The 14,556-nt window shown below is 47.1% G+C and overlaps 1 protein-coding gene across 1 annotated transcript in view; it reads left to right on the forward strand.

The window, feature by feature from the left end:
• The first annotated feature begins 480 nt into the window (after positions 1-480).
• Positions 481-14,556, forward strand: part of TSPAN2 (tetraspanin 2) — a 40,393-nt gene continuing 26,317 nt past the window's right edge. The window contains exon 1 of the mRNA XM_056139128.1: positions 481-590. Coding sequence (XP_055995103.1) covers positions 522-590 — 69 coding nt within the window. The 5' untranslated portion in view covers positions 481-521. The remainder of the gene's footprint in view (positions 591-14,556) is intronic.

A 14,556-nucleotide genomic window follows, 5' to 3' on the forward strand; every position in this document is an offset into this window, starting at 1 on the left:
GGCGGCTTAGTGGTGGGGAAGGGGGTGGGGAACGTCCTCCTACACCCGCCCCATCCCCCATTCTAATCCTTCAGCCGCGGGCCAGGACCTCGACCTGGGCTCCTCTAGGCTAGCAATCCCCGCCCCCGCCTCAGGCCCCGCCCCGAGTTTCAGGCCCCGCCCCGAGCTTCAGGCCCCACCCCGAATCGCAGACCCCGCCCCCGAGCCCACAGCCCCGTCCTGACGTTTTGGCCCTGCCCTTCTCCCGCGCCCCGCCCCTCGAGCTTGTTCTCCGGGCTCCCGGAGCCCGGGCTCCGTCCCCGCCGTGGCCCCGCCCCTCCCGCCGGCTCCCTGGGCTCGGTGAGCGCGGATCGGTGCTGGGGACTTCGCATCCCGCCGCGGCGCCGTTACCCCGCCCCCGCCCCGAGACTCCGCCCTTCCCCTTGGCCCCGCCCCGCGCACCGCCTCTCCCACCCGCTACCGCCGGCTCCGTGAGCTCGGAGCTGGCCTGGGGACTCGGCATCCCGCCGCGGCGCCGCAGCATGGGGCGCTTCCGCGGGGGCCTGCGGTGCATCAAGTACCTGCTGCTCGGCTTCAACCTGCTCTTCTGGGTGAGACCCGGAGCCGAGAGGGCCGGGCAGGGCACGGGCTGGGCGGGGGGGGCGCAGACTCTGGTCCCCGGGAGGGGAGCGCTGCGGCGCCCGTGCCCGCTCCTCCAGCAGGGCGATGCCAGGGCCGAGGGGAGCAAAAGGCAGACAAAGAGTGGGGGGCGCCGGGTGTGCGGGGCCCCGCTCCAGCTCCGTGCTCGCACGCCCCTGAGCTGAGCGTCTCCGGCGCCTGCGCCCGACCCGCTCCTCCTGGCCGCTAGGTTGGTTTCAGAAATCGGGGTAGAGGCGGAATCGTCCGCGCCTGGGAGAGGGCTTGTCATCCTCCGTTTTCTCGGTGCTCGGAGCTGGGGGGTTGGGTCAGAGGACGTGGTGGTCCAGAGAAGGATGGGGAGGGAGGGACCTCGGGGGCAGCGTTGCATCCCCCTCCCCCCAGCTCGCAGCCTCTCCTAAATGCTCGTGCACCCAGAGATGATCTCATTCAACTTTGCAGGGTTTCCTGAACGCCCAACGCCCGGAGATCCGCGGCTCATGTCAAGAGCCGTGAACCTGTCTGTATTCTTGAGACACGGTTAGGGCTCTCCCATCCCCAGACGCCCCTGTCTCGAGCCCAGGGTGTTCTAAAAACGGCCTTGTCTGCACTGCCTGTTGGGGCTTCCCCAGAGACTGACAGCCCTGGAACTGCTCAGTTAACCCTGTGGGAAAGCAGCGCTCCCTTGGGGGCAAAGGCTCCAGATCTGGCGGGAGCAGGGCCTGGGTGCCTAAAAGCAGTGAAGACGGACGAGGTGGCGTTTTTCTGTCTGCTCTGGAGACTCTTCCCACGATTGCAAGTAATTAACTATTGAATGATGGGTTCTGCTGGTGGCTGCCAAAGCTGTGAGCCCAGATGTCTGGGCTGCCAGCTCTCACAGGCCAGATGAACGTTTTCAGCATCCTTTTCCAGGGGAAGGTGACGGTCCCCTGTTTCACAAAGTCTGGCTAGCTTTCCCACGCCACACCAGCGCAGTCTTCTATAGTGAGGGCCTTTCTAAAGGCCCCTCGTGTGTTTTTTTCATCATCTGGCTTCATTTCAAAAGCTGTTCATTATCGATGTCATGCTTCATTTTCACTATATTCACATCCAAAGAGAAGTTTCCTATCAGCCAGAGAATTCCTTCTTGGGTTGGGTTCCATACTGCTATAGGTCCAGTTTATGTCTGCATTCCCAGAAAGAGTGGGACATTGAGTGTTCTCAGTGAGGCGAGGATAGTGGCATACACATTGCACTCATGATTAGAGTTGATCCTCACACCGTCCCAATCACCATGCTATTAGCATCATCATTTGTTGCAGAGGAGACAGTCTCAAATAGTCAGCTTTCCCAAGGTCACCCAGCTAGTTAGTGGACAAGTGGGAACGTAAACTCAGCCTGCATGCACCTCATAACGGTGGCTCCCTGCCCACCAGTGGCTCTGGAAGTGGGCAATGGACAGGCAGCTCCAGCCTCTCCTGCAAAAAGCAGAAATGCACTTGCTAGCAGGCCCTCTGAGTTGGAAACTTAGGGGTAATGATCTGGTGACCTATTTTATTATTTTTTTTATTAGTGAGATATACGAGGTACAGTTGTAGACTTACAAATTTTTTGCTTGGGTTTCAATTATACAATGATCAAATGCCCATCCCTCCACCAGTGCCCATTTCCCACCACCACGGATCCAGTATCCCTCCCACCCCCCACCCCCCCATCGCACCCTGCCTCTGTGGAAGGGCATTCCCTTTTGTTCTCTCTCTCTCCTTTTGGGTTCTGTGGTTTGCAAGAGAGGCATTGAGTGGCAGTCATGTTTAGTCTATAGTACTTTCAGCATGCTTCTCCCATTCTGGGAGGATCCTCCCAACACCCTTTATTTGGTGCTCCCTTCTCTATGTGAGCTCCCTTTTCCCCTAGCATGTGTGGTTGGCCTCCAAGCCATGGAGTAAAATTCCTGGTACTAATCTCGACCATTCTTGGGTGTTAGTCTCCTATTTTGTTACTTTATGTTCCCAAGATGAATGCAATCTTTCTATGTCTATCCCTTTCTTTCTGAGTCATTTCGCTTAGCATGATACTTTCCATGTAGTACCACTTGTATGTAAATTTCATGATTTCGTCTTTTCTAACAGCTACATAGTACTCCATTGTGTAGATGTACCAAAGTTTCTTTAACCAGTCATCTGTTCTCGGGCACTCAGGTTTTTTCCAGATTCTGGCTATTGTAAACAGTGCTGCAATGAATGGTGACCTATTTTAACAACCCTCCAGGCAAGCCTGATGCATGCGCAGACTAAGAACCACTGGTGAGCAATTATAAAGCAAGTACTGGAAATATTATATGTCCATAAGTATCAAGAACATGATTTCTAAACATAAAATGTCGTTTGCTGAGTTGCTGGTTTAGGCTAGTAGAGGAAATAAGTCCAATGCCTATAGAACAACCACAAATAAATTAGAGCATTATCAAGCAACAGATTTCATAGTAAAGAAAGGTATAAAGTGGAGCTGTAGCAATAGTACAGCAAGTAGGGTGTTTGCCTTGCACAGGCTGATCCAGGTTTAATCCTCAGCATCTCATTGTCCCCTGAGCCCATCAGGAATGATCTCTTAGTGCAGAGCCAGGAGTAACCCCTGAGTACTGCTGAGTATGCCCCCCAAACAAAACAAAAATAGAAAGATATAAGGAATAAAACCATATTTGACTCCCACCTTGTTTAGTGGGGTTCAGCCTGACTATCTCTATGAAGGGATGCAGAGAAAGTAGTGAGCAGTGAGGAAAATTCTTCTGCAGAGGGAATGCTTATGCAGAACCTCCAAGGCAGGAGGGAGGTGAGCAAAAGCTGCAGAAGAGCACTGGAAGAGACGCAGTGCCACCAGCAGCAGAATAGGACCAAGGTGACTGGGACCCCATTTCATGAGGGCACAAGGCTTTGGGACTAAAGGAGGTTGAGCTTGAGAAAGTTATTATTCTTCCTTGTGACCTGTTTTCTCAGCCTACAATTAAAGTAAGAGAGTGACAGAGCAGACTAAAATGAAACAGTGTTCGACCACATCTTCCTAGGAGCCCAGAACACAGTGGTCAGCAATATTCACTATGCAGGGCCAGGGCAACAATAGAGTGGGAGGAGGTTTGCCTTGCATGTGGCCAACCTCGGTTGAACCTCAGCATTCCATATGATCCCCAGAGCCCACCAGGTGTGATCCCTGAGCATAGAAACAGGAGTAAGCCCCGACCACCACAAGGTGTGGCTCAAAAAACAAACAAAGAAAAAGTAATGGTCCATGTGAGTAGGAATATGAAGTTCCAAGCACAATAACCATTAGAACTCTCTCCCTAAAGCACTGGGAAAGGGGATTCCCTTAGCGCAGTGATTTGTAGCTTGTCTTCCTTTTGAGAGTTTCTGCACAATAGCTTTGGAAATGTGAGCTCCCTACCTTCCTACATCCCCACTAGAAGACAGAACCTCTGAGAGCACAATTTTTCTTCATGCTGTTTCCCCTGACTGTCTCCAGCACTTAAAACAGTGCCACACAGATCAGAGCCAATTCCCCACGGCTCTGGACTGGGACTTAGTGCACACGATGCTTTGAGAATTTGGTGCATGGCTCACCATAAACAATTTTGTCTCAGGTCTGAGCCCTGGTTCTCCTGCTCATTACCTGTTGATTTTTTCTTTGTAGCACCAAGAGACCACAGGAAAACAGGCCTCATCTTCCCGAGGGTGGTTGCTGACACAGGGAAGCTGGCCACTGAAAGAGGTTCCTAATGATGTAGGGGAAACCATAGTTGGGGATAAATTATCTAGGTGTCCACCTTCCCGTCACAAAGAGGACTGGTTTCCAGCAAAGCCCCACCCTAGTTTCTGGAGTTGTTTTTTCCTGGTTGGAGGTTGTGTGAGTACATGGAAAAGGGGCTGCAGGTTGGTGGAGGGGACGGTGGGTGAGGGGGGTTGTTGGAGCTGGGCCTGGAAGTATGATATTTACACTTGTCCTAGAGCCCTGTGAGCCCCTGTCCCTCTTGGTGGTGACAACACTTCCTTCTTGGTCAGAAACTGTGCAAAAGACAGGCACAGAGGTGGGGTGGAGGGTGTTTGGGACAGCTTGTGCCCAGAAATGGACAGTTTAACAAATCGACATGCAGCCTCCCCCGGGCAGCATGGTTGAAGTTTTTCTCAGCTGTGCTCCTGATTTCTAGAAACATCCAAGCAGCTCCTGCCTGCTATCAGCACAGCGTTTACCCAGCCCAGGACAGCCAACTCAACTCACCAAAAGCAAAACTAAAACCTAGTTATGAATCCCATTAAACTCCTTTTTGTTATCATGGTTGAAGGTGAACATGAAAACCCTTCCAACATGTGTCAGCTCTAAATTCAGATAGCACTGTGTACTCCCAGGCTGGCATTCCCAGAAAACACCTTCACCCCCCCCCCCCACCCCGTTGCATAGCAATATAAATAAAACACCACAGTCCACCAAGCCACATAGGATGGTTTAAAGAAAAACCCGAGTGCTGTTTATTTCTTGGTTTATTGTTGTATGCTCAGCGTTTTCCTCGCATTGTACTCTGCAGAACTGCTCGGGGTTACCAGCCCACAGGAAGCAGGGCTGTTGCTTGCTGAAAGCCAGATGCCATATATGGCTTGTTTGAAGTCGCTCTCCTTCCCTTCTCCCCATTACTAATGCAGATTTGGGTTTTCAAGGGCTGAGGCCTAACAGGTGGCTTTGAGAGTGAGAGATGTTTGACTCAACTTTCCCACCTAATCTGTCCCAGCTTATTTTATTTGCTTCAGAGCTCTAGTCTGTCAGAATGACAGGTTGATAAAAACCCCTGAGGGGCTGGGGATGTGGCTCAGTGGTAAAGCCCATGGCTTGTATGCATGAGGGTCGGGGTTTGATCCCCACTCATCACACACACACACACACACACACACACACACACACACACACGCCTCCCTTAAGAAAGTATTCTTTGGCACCCACCAAAACCCAGCATACCCCAGAAAACAAAATCAAATTTCTTCTATCCACCTTGGTCTTCATTTCTGATTTCTGTCTAGGTGCGAAGCAGCCTTTCATACTATGCACTAGAGGGACACATTTTGGGGGTGGGGAACAGGGCTCTACCGTGAGGCCAGTCTGGAGAAGCAAGAGCTTTAGAGCCAGGAATCTGTGCGACCTTGGACGGGTTAAAGCAGTGGGGCATTTGGAATCCCAGAATCCAGAGCCTAGAAGATGGAGGGACTTGTATCACATTGTCTATTTTTCTTTTTTCTGTCTGTTTAGTTTGGAGAACTTGATCAGTAAGCAATTTAATCTGTTTGAGCCTCAGTTTTCTCCTCTGTAAAATGGGTATAAATAAATTCTGCTATCAGTGCATAATCATTGCACAGATAAAACAAGTTAATTCACGTATCACTGTGGTGCTATACAGTTCTGGGTCACAGGGTCTGTGAGCTTAACCCTGGCACAGCAGCTGTTTGTCCCACACAGCTACCAAGAGGAAACCATGGGTGGCCAGGGAGAACCTTTAGGGCTGAGCACTCTTCAAACTCTAATGTGTTCCCAAACCACTGGGGATCTGGATCCAGTGTATATTCTGGCCTTTCTCATAAGCCCCTAGCTACTGCTGGTGAGGCTGGTCCAAAGCCTAGCTTCTAAACTGTGGTTTGCAACCCCTAATGTGGGGGCTTCTTTTAAAATAAACATCCTTATGATTTCTTATCAGTCAAGGCTTGATTTGAATTCCCAGCGTTGTGTAAACATTTCTTGGGTGAAAAGGCAAGGAGGTAGCACAATGGTTAGAGCATGTACTCAGCTGGGTTCACAGCTGGCACTATATGGTCCCCCAAGCACAGCTGGGTACAGTCCCACAGGGCCCCCAGCATGAGCAGGTGTGACCCTGGGAGCTCCCAGCACTGCAAGGTGTCCCTGAATCCCTGGCACTGCAGAGCCTCAGACTTGCACTAAACCAATGACCTTGTTGGCCAAGAATTGCAAGTAGGGTCCCTGAGTACTCTTGGCAAGTCCCCTCCACCCTAGGGGTAGAGGGGTGAAGTGGTGGTGTGTGGAGAGGAAGAGAAGCCCTGGTCCAGAGAACACTCTAATGGACCAGAGAGAGAGTACAGGAGTAAAGGTGCCTTGCACAATCCCCAGCACCACATACGATCCCCCAAGCCCCACCAGGAGTGATCCCAGAGCACTGCCGGGTGTGGTCCCAAAAGAAGAAAGGAAGGAAGGACGTGGGTGACTCATGCATTTTGCAGCTGACTGCCATATCTCATCCTCCTTTTATTTTGGTTGATGATGGGGATCAAACCCAGGGCATCACATAGGCAAGGCAAGTACTCTGTCACTGAGCCACATCCCTGACCCATTGGAATTTTGTTTCTTTGTCTGTTTGTTTTGATTCATTTCAGAGATGCAGGAGCAAAAAGGTGCATTAACCTGTCCATCCCTTGGGAGGGAGAATAGGAGAGAAGGGGAAAAGAGTCCTGATCAGTTTAAGGCAGATGAAAATCAAGCAGGGGGGTGTGTTGAGAGACAATCTGAAGGAAAACAGAAACATTAGCTCAATGCAAGCTGTATGTCCACTACTAGACTAAGCAGATTTTGTAAATGAACCCCTGACACCTTCACAATGAGTTTCTGAAATGCCAGCTATTGTCGCTTGAAATTCACAAAGTGGAAGCTGAGGTGCTGAAAGTCCTAGAGCTTTTGCTCATTCTGCAGCCAGCCAGTGGCTGAGCTAGGAGTCTGTCCCAAAGCACTCCAGCCTGCAGACTCGCTGGGACAAAAGTTGGAAGCTCTGACTACCATGAGACTTCCAGAACTGAGTTCTCTAGGACGGGGGTCAGGGTGCTCATCGCCATGATTATTTACATTTCAATCAGTAATGGTTAAAATATATGACTCAGTTACACCACATTTCACACACTCAGTCACCATTGGTGGCCACTGTATTGTAGACAGAGAAAACACTGATGTCATTAGAGACAGCTGAGTATCTCATACCTCACTCTACTGATGTCATCAGTCATCTTATCTATTTTTCCTTTATTGGGTCTTCCAAAAGCTGAAACTGAAAAAAAAAAAGAGCAGACATAATTTCCGAAATGGGGGGCACTAGTTTGTTAAGAACAGAAGGTTTAGAAGAGGCGAGGGAATTCTACTTGACATGGAAAGAGTGTAGAGTTCAAGTAAAAAGTAATAGAGGACAGTGACAGAGGGCTCGGTTATTGGACCCATGAAAGAGAAGTCCAATTTCCAGCTTAGATGCCACACTGTCAAGTTTACCAGATAATAACACCAAGTGTAGGCCTCTCATTGTTTCCAGTGTGTAATGAGAACTCATCTCATCTCTTAAGAGGACAATATAACTACCTTGACTTTGCAGAAGGGGAAGCCTAGACTTAGAGAAATCAAAGAATTTCTTCCTACCCAAGATTACACACTCTTAAGTAACTGAGCCAGATTCCAGTCCAAATGGCCTGGAAAACCCATTTTTATCTGCCATTACTCCTGGACAGCATGACTGTATGTGGATATTTCATTATAAGGATGTCAAAATTCAGTCTGTGTGTGGATGTTTTATTATAAGGGCATTGATATTCAGTCTGAGCACTCAGAAGAGATATTGTTTGCTAGAAGAGAAACTGGCAAAGATTCTGAAGTGTTTGCCAAGTGCTTTCTACCCCCATCTAATGCTGATTAGGAAAGAGTCTGTTTATAAACTGGAGCAGGGGGAAGGAGTAGGGTCAGGCACCTTAGAAGCAGCTCCCACATATCCTAGGTCTCCCTGCACGTTCTTGAATGTGCCAGATACCCCATCCTACCCCACACCCTGTAAATGGCCAGGTGCAGCCAGCTTTTGTGACCTCCAATGACTTCTGGTAAATTTGACATTAAAGAAAATCTCTGGGGACCAGGATGAAGTTTAATGCTGCACCCCCTCGACCCTCTCACCACCCACAGCCAGGTGTAGCTTTGGTAGCCCCTGAGTATCACAGAGTGTAGCCCATAGAACAACATGAACAAAAGAAAAATCCTCTCTAGATTTTACTCTCTAGATCCATACAAGACTGCCATGCTTTCTTTTGGCTCCTAGTCAAGCTGACTTATGAATAAATTGTGCTTTGGTTTGTCCCCATCAAACCTGAATTCCACCTGAAGCATGATTTTTCTCCTGTTGGCTGGAATCTCTGGAACTGGGTAGAGATTGGTTGATATTTAAGAATCCTGCTGATCTGCTCAAGAGAATGTTCTCTCAGTCAGTTTGAAAGTGATTAGACTGGAAATTATTGTTCATGTCCTGGTTTGTTTAGAGTTCAGCATAGATGAGATTTCACAGTAGACAGTACCCTTCAAGGTAAGAGTTTGTCCAGAGGACAAGTCTGGAATGAGAGCAAGATGACGCCAAGGGAAAACCCCAGAAACAGACCACTTGGTCCTCTGGGAGATCATGCCCTCAGGGACGAGTCATCCAGACTTGGTTTAGTTCACTCCAGGACCAGGAGGGTTGTGGTTTTAATACTGTCTGTATCTGCCCTTCACTAGACCCGAGCATCAGACCACTGGCATCAGAGCTATGGTCCATGACATATTTTTTTCTTTCAAGAAAATTTTACTACCATCATCTTTTCCCCTAGTTTTCACTGTTATCCCATCTCTTCCTCCCTTCCCCTATAATTTCTCTAGAGGAAAAAGACATTATGCATAGCCACTAAGTAAATACAGCACATTTTTCCACTCTCTCTAGTTAAATTATATACTTGATCATTCACAATAAAGTTAGTGTCCCAGGTCCTTCTCCCTTCCCCTGAGCTCTTCCTGCCCCCTGTCCCCAACCTTCAGGCCATTCACCGTGCCTCGTGGAGATATAGCTGATTCCACACAAGAGTTTTGTGTCAATCTGAAGCAACAAAAGAAAGTTTGTGTGTGGCACAAATACATAGAGTAGTGGTTTGTTCCAAAGACTGATAGAACATTCCTGGTTCTGTCATGCTTTGGATCGCAAAATTTTCCCATTCATGCAGAGAATTCAGTATTTTTTTATAAATATTGCTTTACCTGAAAGAAGTCTTTCAGGAATTTCTTAGCACAGCTTTTTCTTATTAGACTATCATAAGGGAAATATTTGTGGAAGTGAGAAATCCTGATATCTGACACATACATTTCCCAACCCACTGCTGTATCTCCTCCTCCTCTAAGATCCTGCCTCCTGTTTCCACCTTGCCTCCACATGATATTTAGGCCAGCCAGCCAAGTTCCTCAGAGGTGGTTGTACATGACATTTGGCTCTTGAATTTCTCCTGACACCATCCTTGGCTTTGAGAGCATGCCACAGACTCCTTGCCTTGCTTTTACTGTATTAAAGTAAAAAAATTCTTGGGAGTTAACTTTCTTCTTTAAGAAGATTAATAACCATCTCCCAGAACAAATGCACTCCTAAATTTGGTCAGCAAAAGGGGGTCTTTCCTTACCCTGACAATCTCCTAGTGTGCTTTTCAATCTGATCAAGATTGGTGAGAGCATATGAGGTAATCCCATTCAGGATAAAAATTCTACCCAGGACAAGAATGAGCATAAAAGCTTTTAACAAAAAGTCAAGGGTTGAAGTGGCATTGCCAGTATATGTGGCTTCATTGCCAAGAACAGAATTGCAGAGGACTTATTTGGTCTATGTACTGACTTTTTGTTCTGGAAAAGCAAGACTACAGAATTGATTTTGTTCATTTCTTCCATGGTGATACAAGTATGTGTGTGTGTGGTGTGTGTATGTGTGTGTGTGTTGGAGTGCTTCATATTAAAGGTTCAAATGTTCCTCCCTATGACAGGATCTCTTTACTTTTTATTTGTGCATGCTCTCAGATCACATACTCTCACAGACTTAGAAAGATGCAGAATTAATGATTTTGAACTTTGTTTTGGACGAATGTAGGAATGTGTTTTGCTGATTACATCTGACAATGCAGTCTCATAGCTCTTTGGAGTTTTTCCAGGTGCAGATGGATTTTAAAATAGACTTTGCAAAGGCTTCCCTGGGAGAGCAGCAAGGTTGCTGTTGCCCTGGTTCTGTTGGTTTGCCCCAGTCTGGCCATGGTTCCATTAATGAATCTATTAAAAGTACATATGACTGGTGGCTTAAGCCACCAGAATTTGTTTCTAACCAATTTAAAGGCAGGAATTCAAAAATCAAGGTGCTGGCCAATTGAGTTCCTAGTTGAAGAGGACTTTCTTCCCGACTTAAAGTAGTCCCATTCTCACCTTACCCTGACTTGGCAGAGAAGGAAGAGGGTTACAGGTTATAGGGCAGAAGAGGATGATCCCACATTTGTTTCTTCTTAGAAGGACACTAATTCCACAATGAAGAACCCTCCCTTGTAGTGTGATCTAAGTCTAATCCCCTCCCAAGATCTGTTACCCTGGAGGTCAGAGCTTCAACATATGAATGGAGATGGTGCTCATCATTCAGTAGAAGACCTGAGTCCCTTCACCAAGGGCCTCCATTCTTCCATTAAGTAGATGTTGCCTGGAGCCTCAGCAAAGCAGAGGGGTAAGACAGTAGCATAGACCTTCAGGTCTGCCTTCAGGTCTTAGTAAAAGCATTTCAGAAATATTTGGGAGGATTTTAATTAATTTTTTTATTGAATTTTCATGAGATACACAGAAGTTGTTTATGATTGGGTTTCAGTCATACAATGTTCCAACACCCATTTCTTCACCATTTTCTTCTCTTTCTCTCTCTCTTTCTCTCTCTCTCTCTCTCTCTGTGTGTGTGTGTGTGTGTGTATGTGTGTGTTTGAGCACTATGGTTTGCAGTATAAGTACTGAAAGTTATCATGTTTGTCCTTGTACCTCCTTTCAGCACTCAGTTCTTGTCCAGATCATTTCCAACTATCATTGTCATAGTGGTCCCTTCTCTATCCTAAATGCCCTCCCCACCACCACCACCACCACCACCACCACTTGTGGCAAGTTTCCAACCATGAACCAATCCTTCTGGCCCTTGTTTTTACTGTCCCTGGGTATTGGTCCCAGAAGCCCAAAAACACAGAGCAGAAAAGCCACCTGCACTTCTGTGTTCATTGCAGTACTATTCACAATAGCCAGAATCTAGAAGCAACCCAAGTGCCCAAAAACATGACTGGATAAAGAAACTATGGTACATCTACTCAATTGAATACTATGCATTTCAAAAATCTTTTATTAGAACTGGAACTGGTTCCAGGAGACATGAAGGCAGACATCTACCTGTGCCAGAGGGAGTAACCTCAGAACTAAGCTATGAGGGGATGGAACAAGAGGGGAGGAGAGCTACCTAAGCTACGTGTAGGCTCCAGAGTAGAGGAAGGAATTTAAGGTGTGGCTGGAGCTTCAGAGGACATTGAATTGTGTCTCCCCTGGGGTGAAGTCTGTGAACTTCCCCATTGGCAATTCTGTGCTGGGCCCATTCATTGAGTAGCAGAGAAACATACCTTGGCCATGGCTTTGTGATCAGGTCTGGTTGGCCTCCTCTGGGGGTGGGCGTGAGGTGTGGGGTTGAGGAGCTGAGTAGACCAGAGGGCCAAGATCTGGAGCACAATCTTCACATTTTCGCATCTCAGCATAGTCTGGCCTCCAACTTCATGACCCCGTGAGAACCATGTGTGTGATTCTTGGAATCCTCTTCATTTAGTGAAATACATATACATATATATCTATATATAGATATAAAGAGATATATAAATGTCCTCAAGATAGAGCTGATCATCAGCAAGTAGAAATAAAGATAGTAAATGAAAATCAACATCCATGAACCAAATCTGCTTCCTGCAAAATCTTTCTGCCCATCCCTTTGTGTAAAATGCTTTCTAATAGGTCTTTAGACCTTTCTTCTACAACTTTTGGTTTAAAATAAAACTTATTGTGGTCTCTAAAGACATACTTATAATTTCCACGTTTATGTCCAGCAAACATGCTGAAATATCACTGGCAACTAAAACCACTTGCCCATAAAATACAGGCTGTAGTTGCGATGAAGAAAGAGACCCCTGCCCATATTTCTTTCTTTTCTTTTCTTTTCTTTTCTTTTCTTTTCTTTCCTTTTCTTTTCTTTTCCTTGTGTTTGAGCCGGACCAGTAGAGCTCAGGACTTACTCCTGAATTTGCACCCAAGAATTACTCCTGGCAGTGCTCAAGGTACCACACTGGGAATCTACCCTGGTCAGCTGCGTGCAAGGCAAACACCCTACCCACTGTACTATTGCTCTAGCCCTGAACCTCTGATCATATTTCAAAGAGGCTTACTTCAAGCAGGCTAACAACCAGGATCTGCCAAGGACTAGCTAAATCTGGGAGAAACAGCCATGAAAAATATTCAAGATGCCCTTGAGAGGGTCAGAGTCTTGCTATGTGACCTTGGTTACCTGGGAAGTATCCCAAATGTGCTCATGTCCTTGAGGTGGTCTAGACCCCGCTTTGTAGAACAACATGCTTTGGAATTTCTGCTTCTGTACTTTTCTGCCTGCTGTCTGCAAATGTCCCAACCCACCAAAGATTCTATAAAAGGAAGCTTTTACCTTTGTTTGGTAAAGTACATGATTTCAGCTGGGCTACTAGTTTCATATAACAGTGTTTCCCCACTTTTCAAGGTGCATTGCTTGCTTTTTCACTGACTTTCAGTGAGAATTTCTGCAACATTTGTATCTGGCAATCCTGATTTTATGACATAAATTTATATGGGTCATTGTCTGGGCCTTTCACCACTTTCTTTTTCTAAGTTTTTTTCACTCCTTTTTAAGATAGTGGCTACAGTTTTGCTCTCACCATTCAATTTTATCACATTCTTGGGTTACCAGACACAACTGGTACTCAGAAAAGAAATGGTGGTGCAAAGAATGATAATATGACATCTGGCATCTGCACTTAAGCTGCTAGTTCTCTAGGCCTGTGGAAATTAAAAGAAGAGAAAATGAGGGTCTTGGGAAGGTTGAGTCTAAAAGGGGAAATGGTGGGCTTGATGGATTCCCTCAGGCCAGTCAGTATGACTTCTCTTCCCAGGGGCAAGACACACAGAAGCAATGAGAATTTGTGATACCACACTTGTTCCCTTAATCTCAGACTAGACTAGGCTCAGTGTGGATTTTTTCCCCCAATTTCTATAGAGTGTGGTAAGATTCACAAAAGTCCAATAACCAGAGTCCCTTTAGGGACTATATGGGAATAGAGAGTTGAAAAGGACCTAAGGGCTATGTGGTCTCTGTTATTGCCACTGTCCAAGAGGATAATGGGAAAATGTATCATCACCTCTTCTGACATGGCCTGGTACTCACCTGGCAGCCCTAACACCACACTTCGTGCTGAAAGATTACCTCTCCACAGTGCTGGCCTTCTGCTATGCCAGAGTTCCCCTTAACTGAAGAGAAAAACCCTGTGGTTAAGGTTTGGGGGATGTGGAGGCACAAGTACAGGTTCTTTCTCATTGCCCTGAGTCTTTAAATTGCAACCTCTCTTTTAATTTTCCGTTTTGCCTTGAACACATCTGTGCCAGGACTGGACAAATGCATTTCGTCTGGGAGGATGATCCCAGACAGCTATAAATTAAACTGTGTACAGAGATGCCAAAAATGTGGCTGCGGGCTAGGGAGTCCCTGGGACTTGTCACCTCCCCCACAGTCTGTGCGGTGGCTGCAGGTCTTGGCCTGTCGCCTTTGTCAATAGATTTTGCTTTGTATTTGGAAACTGCCTTTCCATTAGTCGCCCTGGAGGTGGGCAGGAGGGTTGCCTGTGAGGCTACTGACCCAGAAGGTTGATCTCAAGGGCACCTCCGTCCTGCACCGGTGTCTGAACCACGGCAGACGGCTTCCTCCAAACCAGAGCCTGGTTCAAGGAGGTGCTTTCCACTTGGTTTCTGGATTGAGCAGATTGTCAGTTTTATAACACGTTTAAAAAACTTCTTTAAACCTCGGAGAAGAACACAAGCTTA

The sequence above is a fragment of the Sorex fumeus genome, unplaced genomic scaffold (assembly GCF_029834395.1).
Source record: "Sorex fumeus unplaced genomic scaffold, SorFum_2.1 ptg000131l, whole genome shotgun sequence".
Lineage (NCBI taxonomy): Eukaryota > Metazoa > Chordata > Mammalia > Eulipotyphla > Soricidae > Sorex > Sorex fumeus.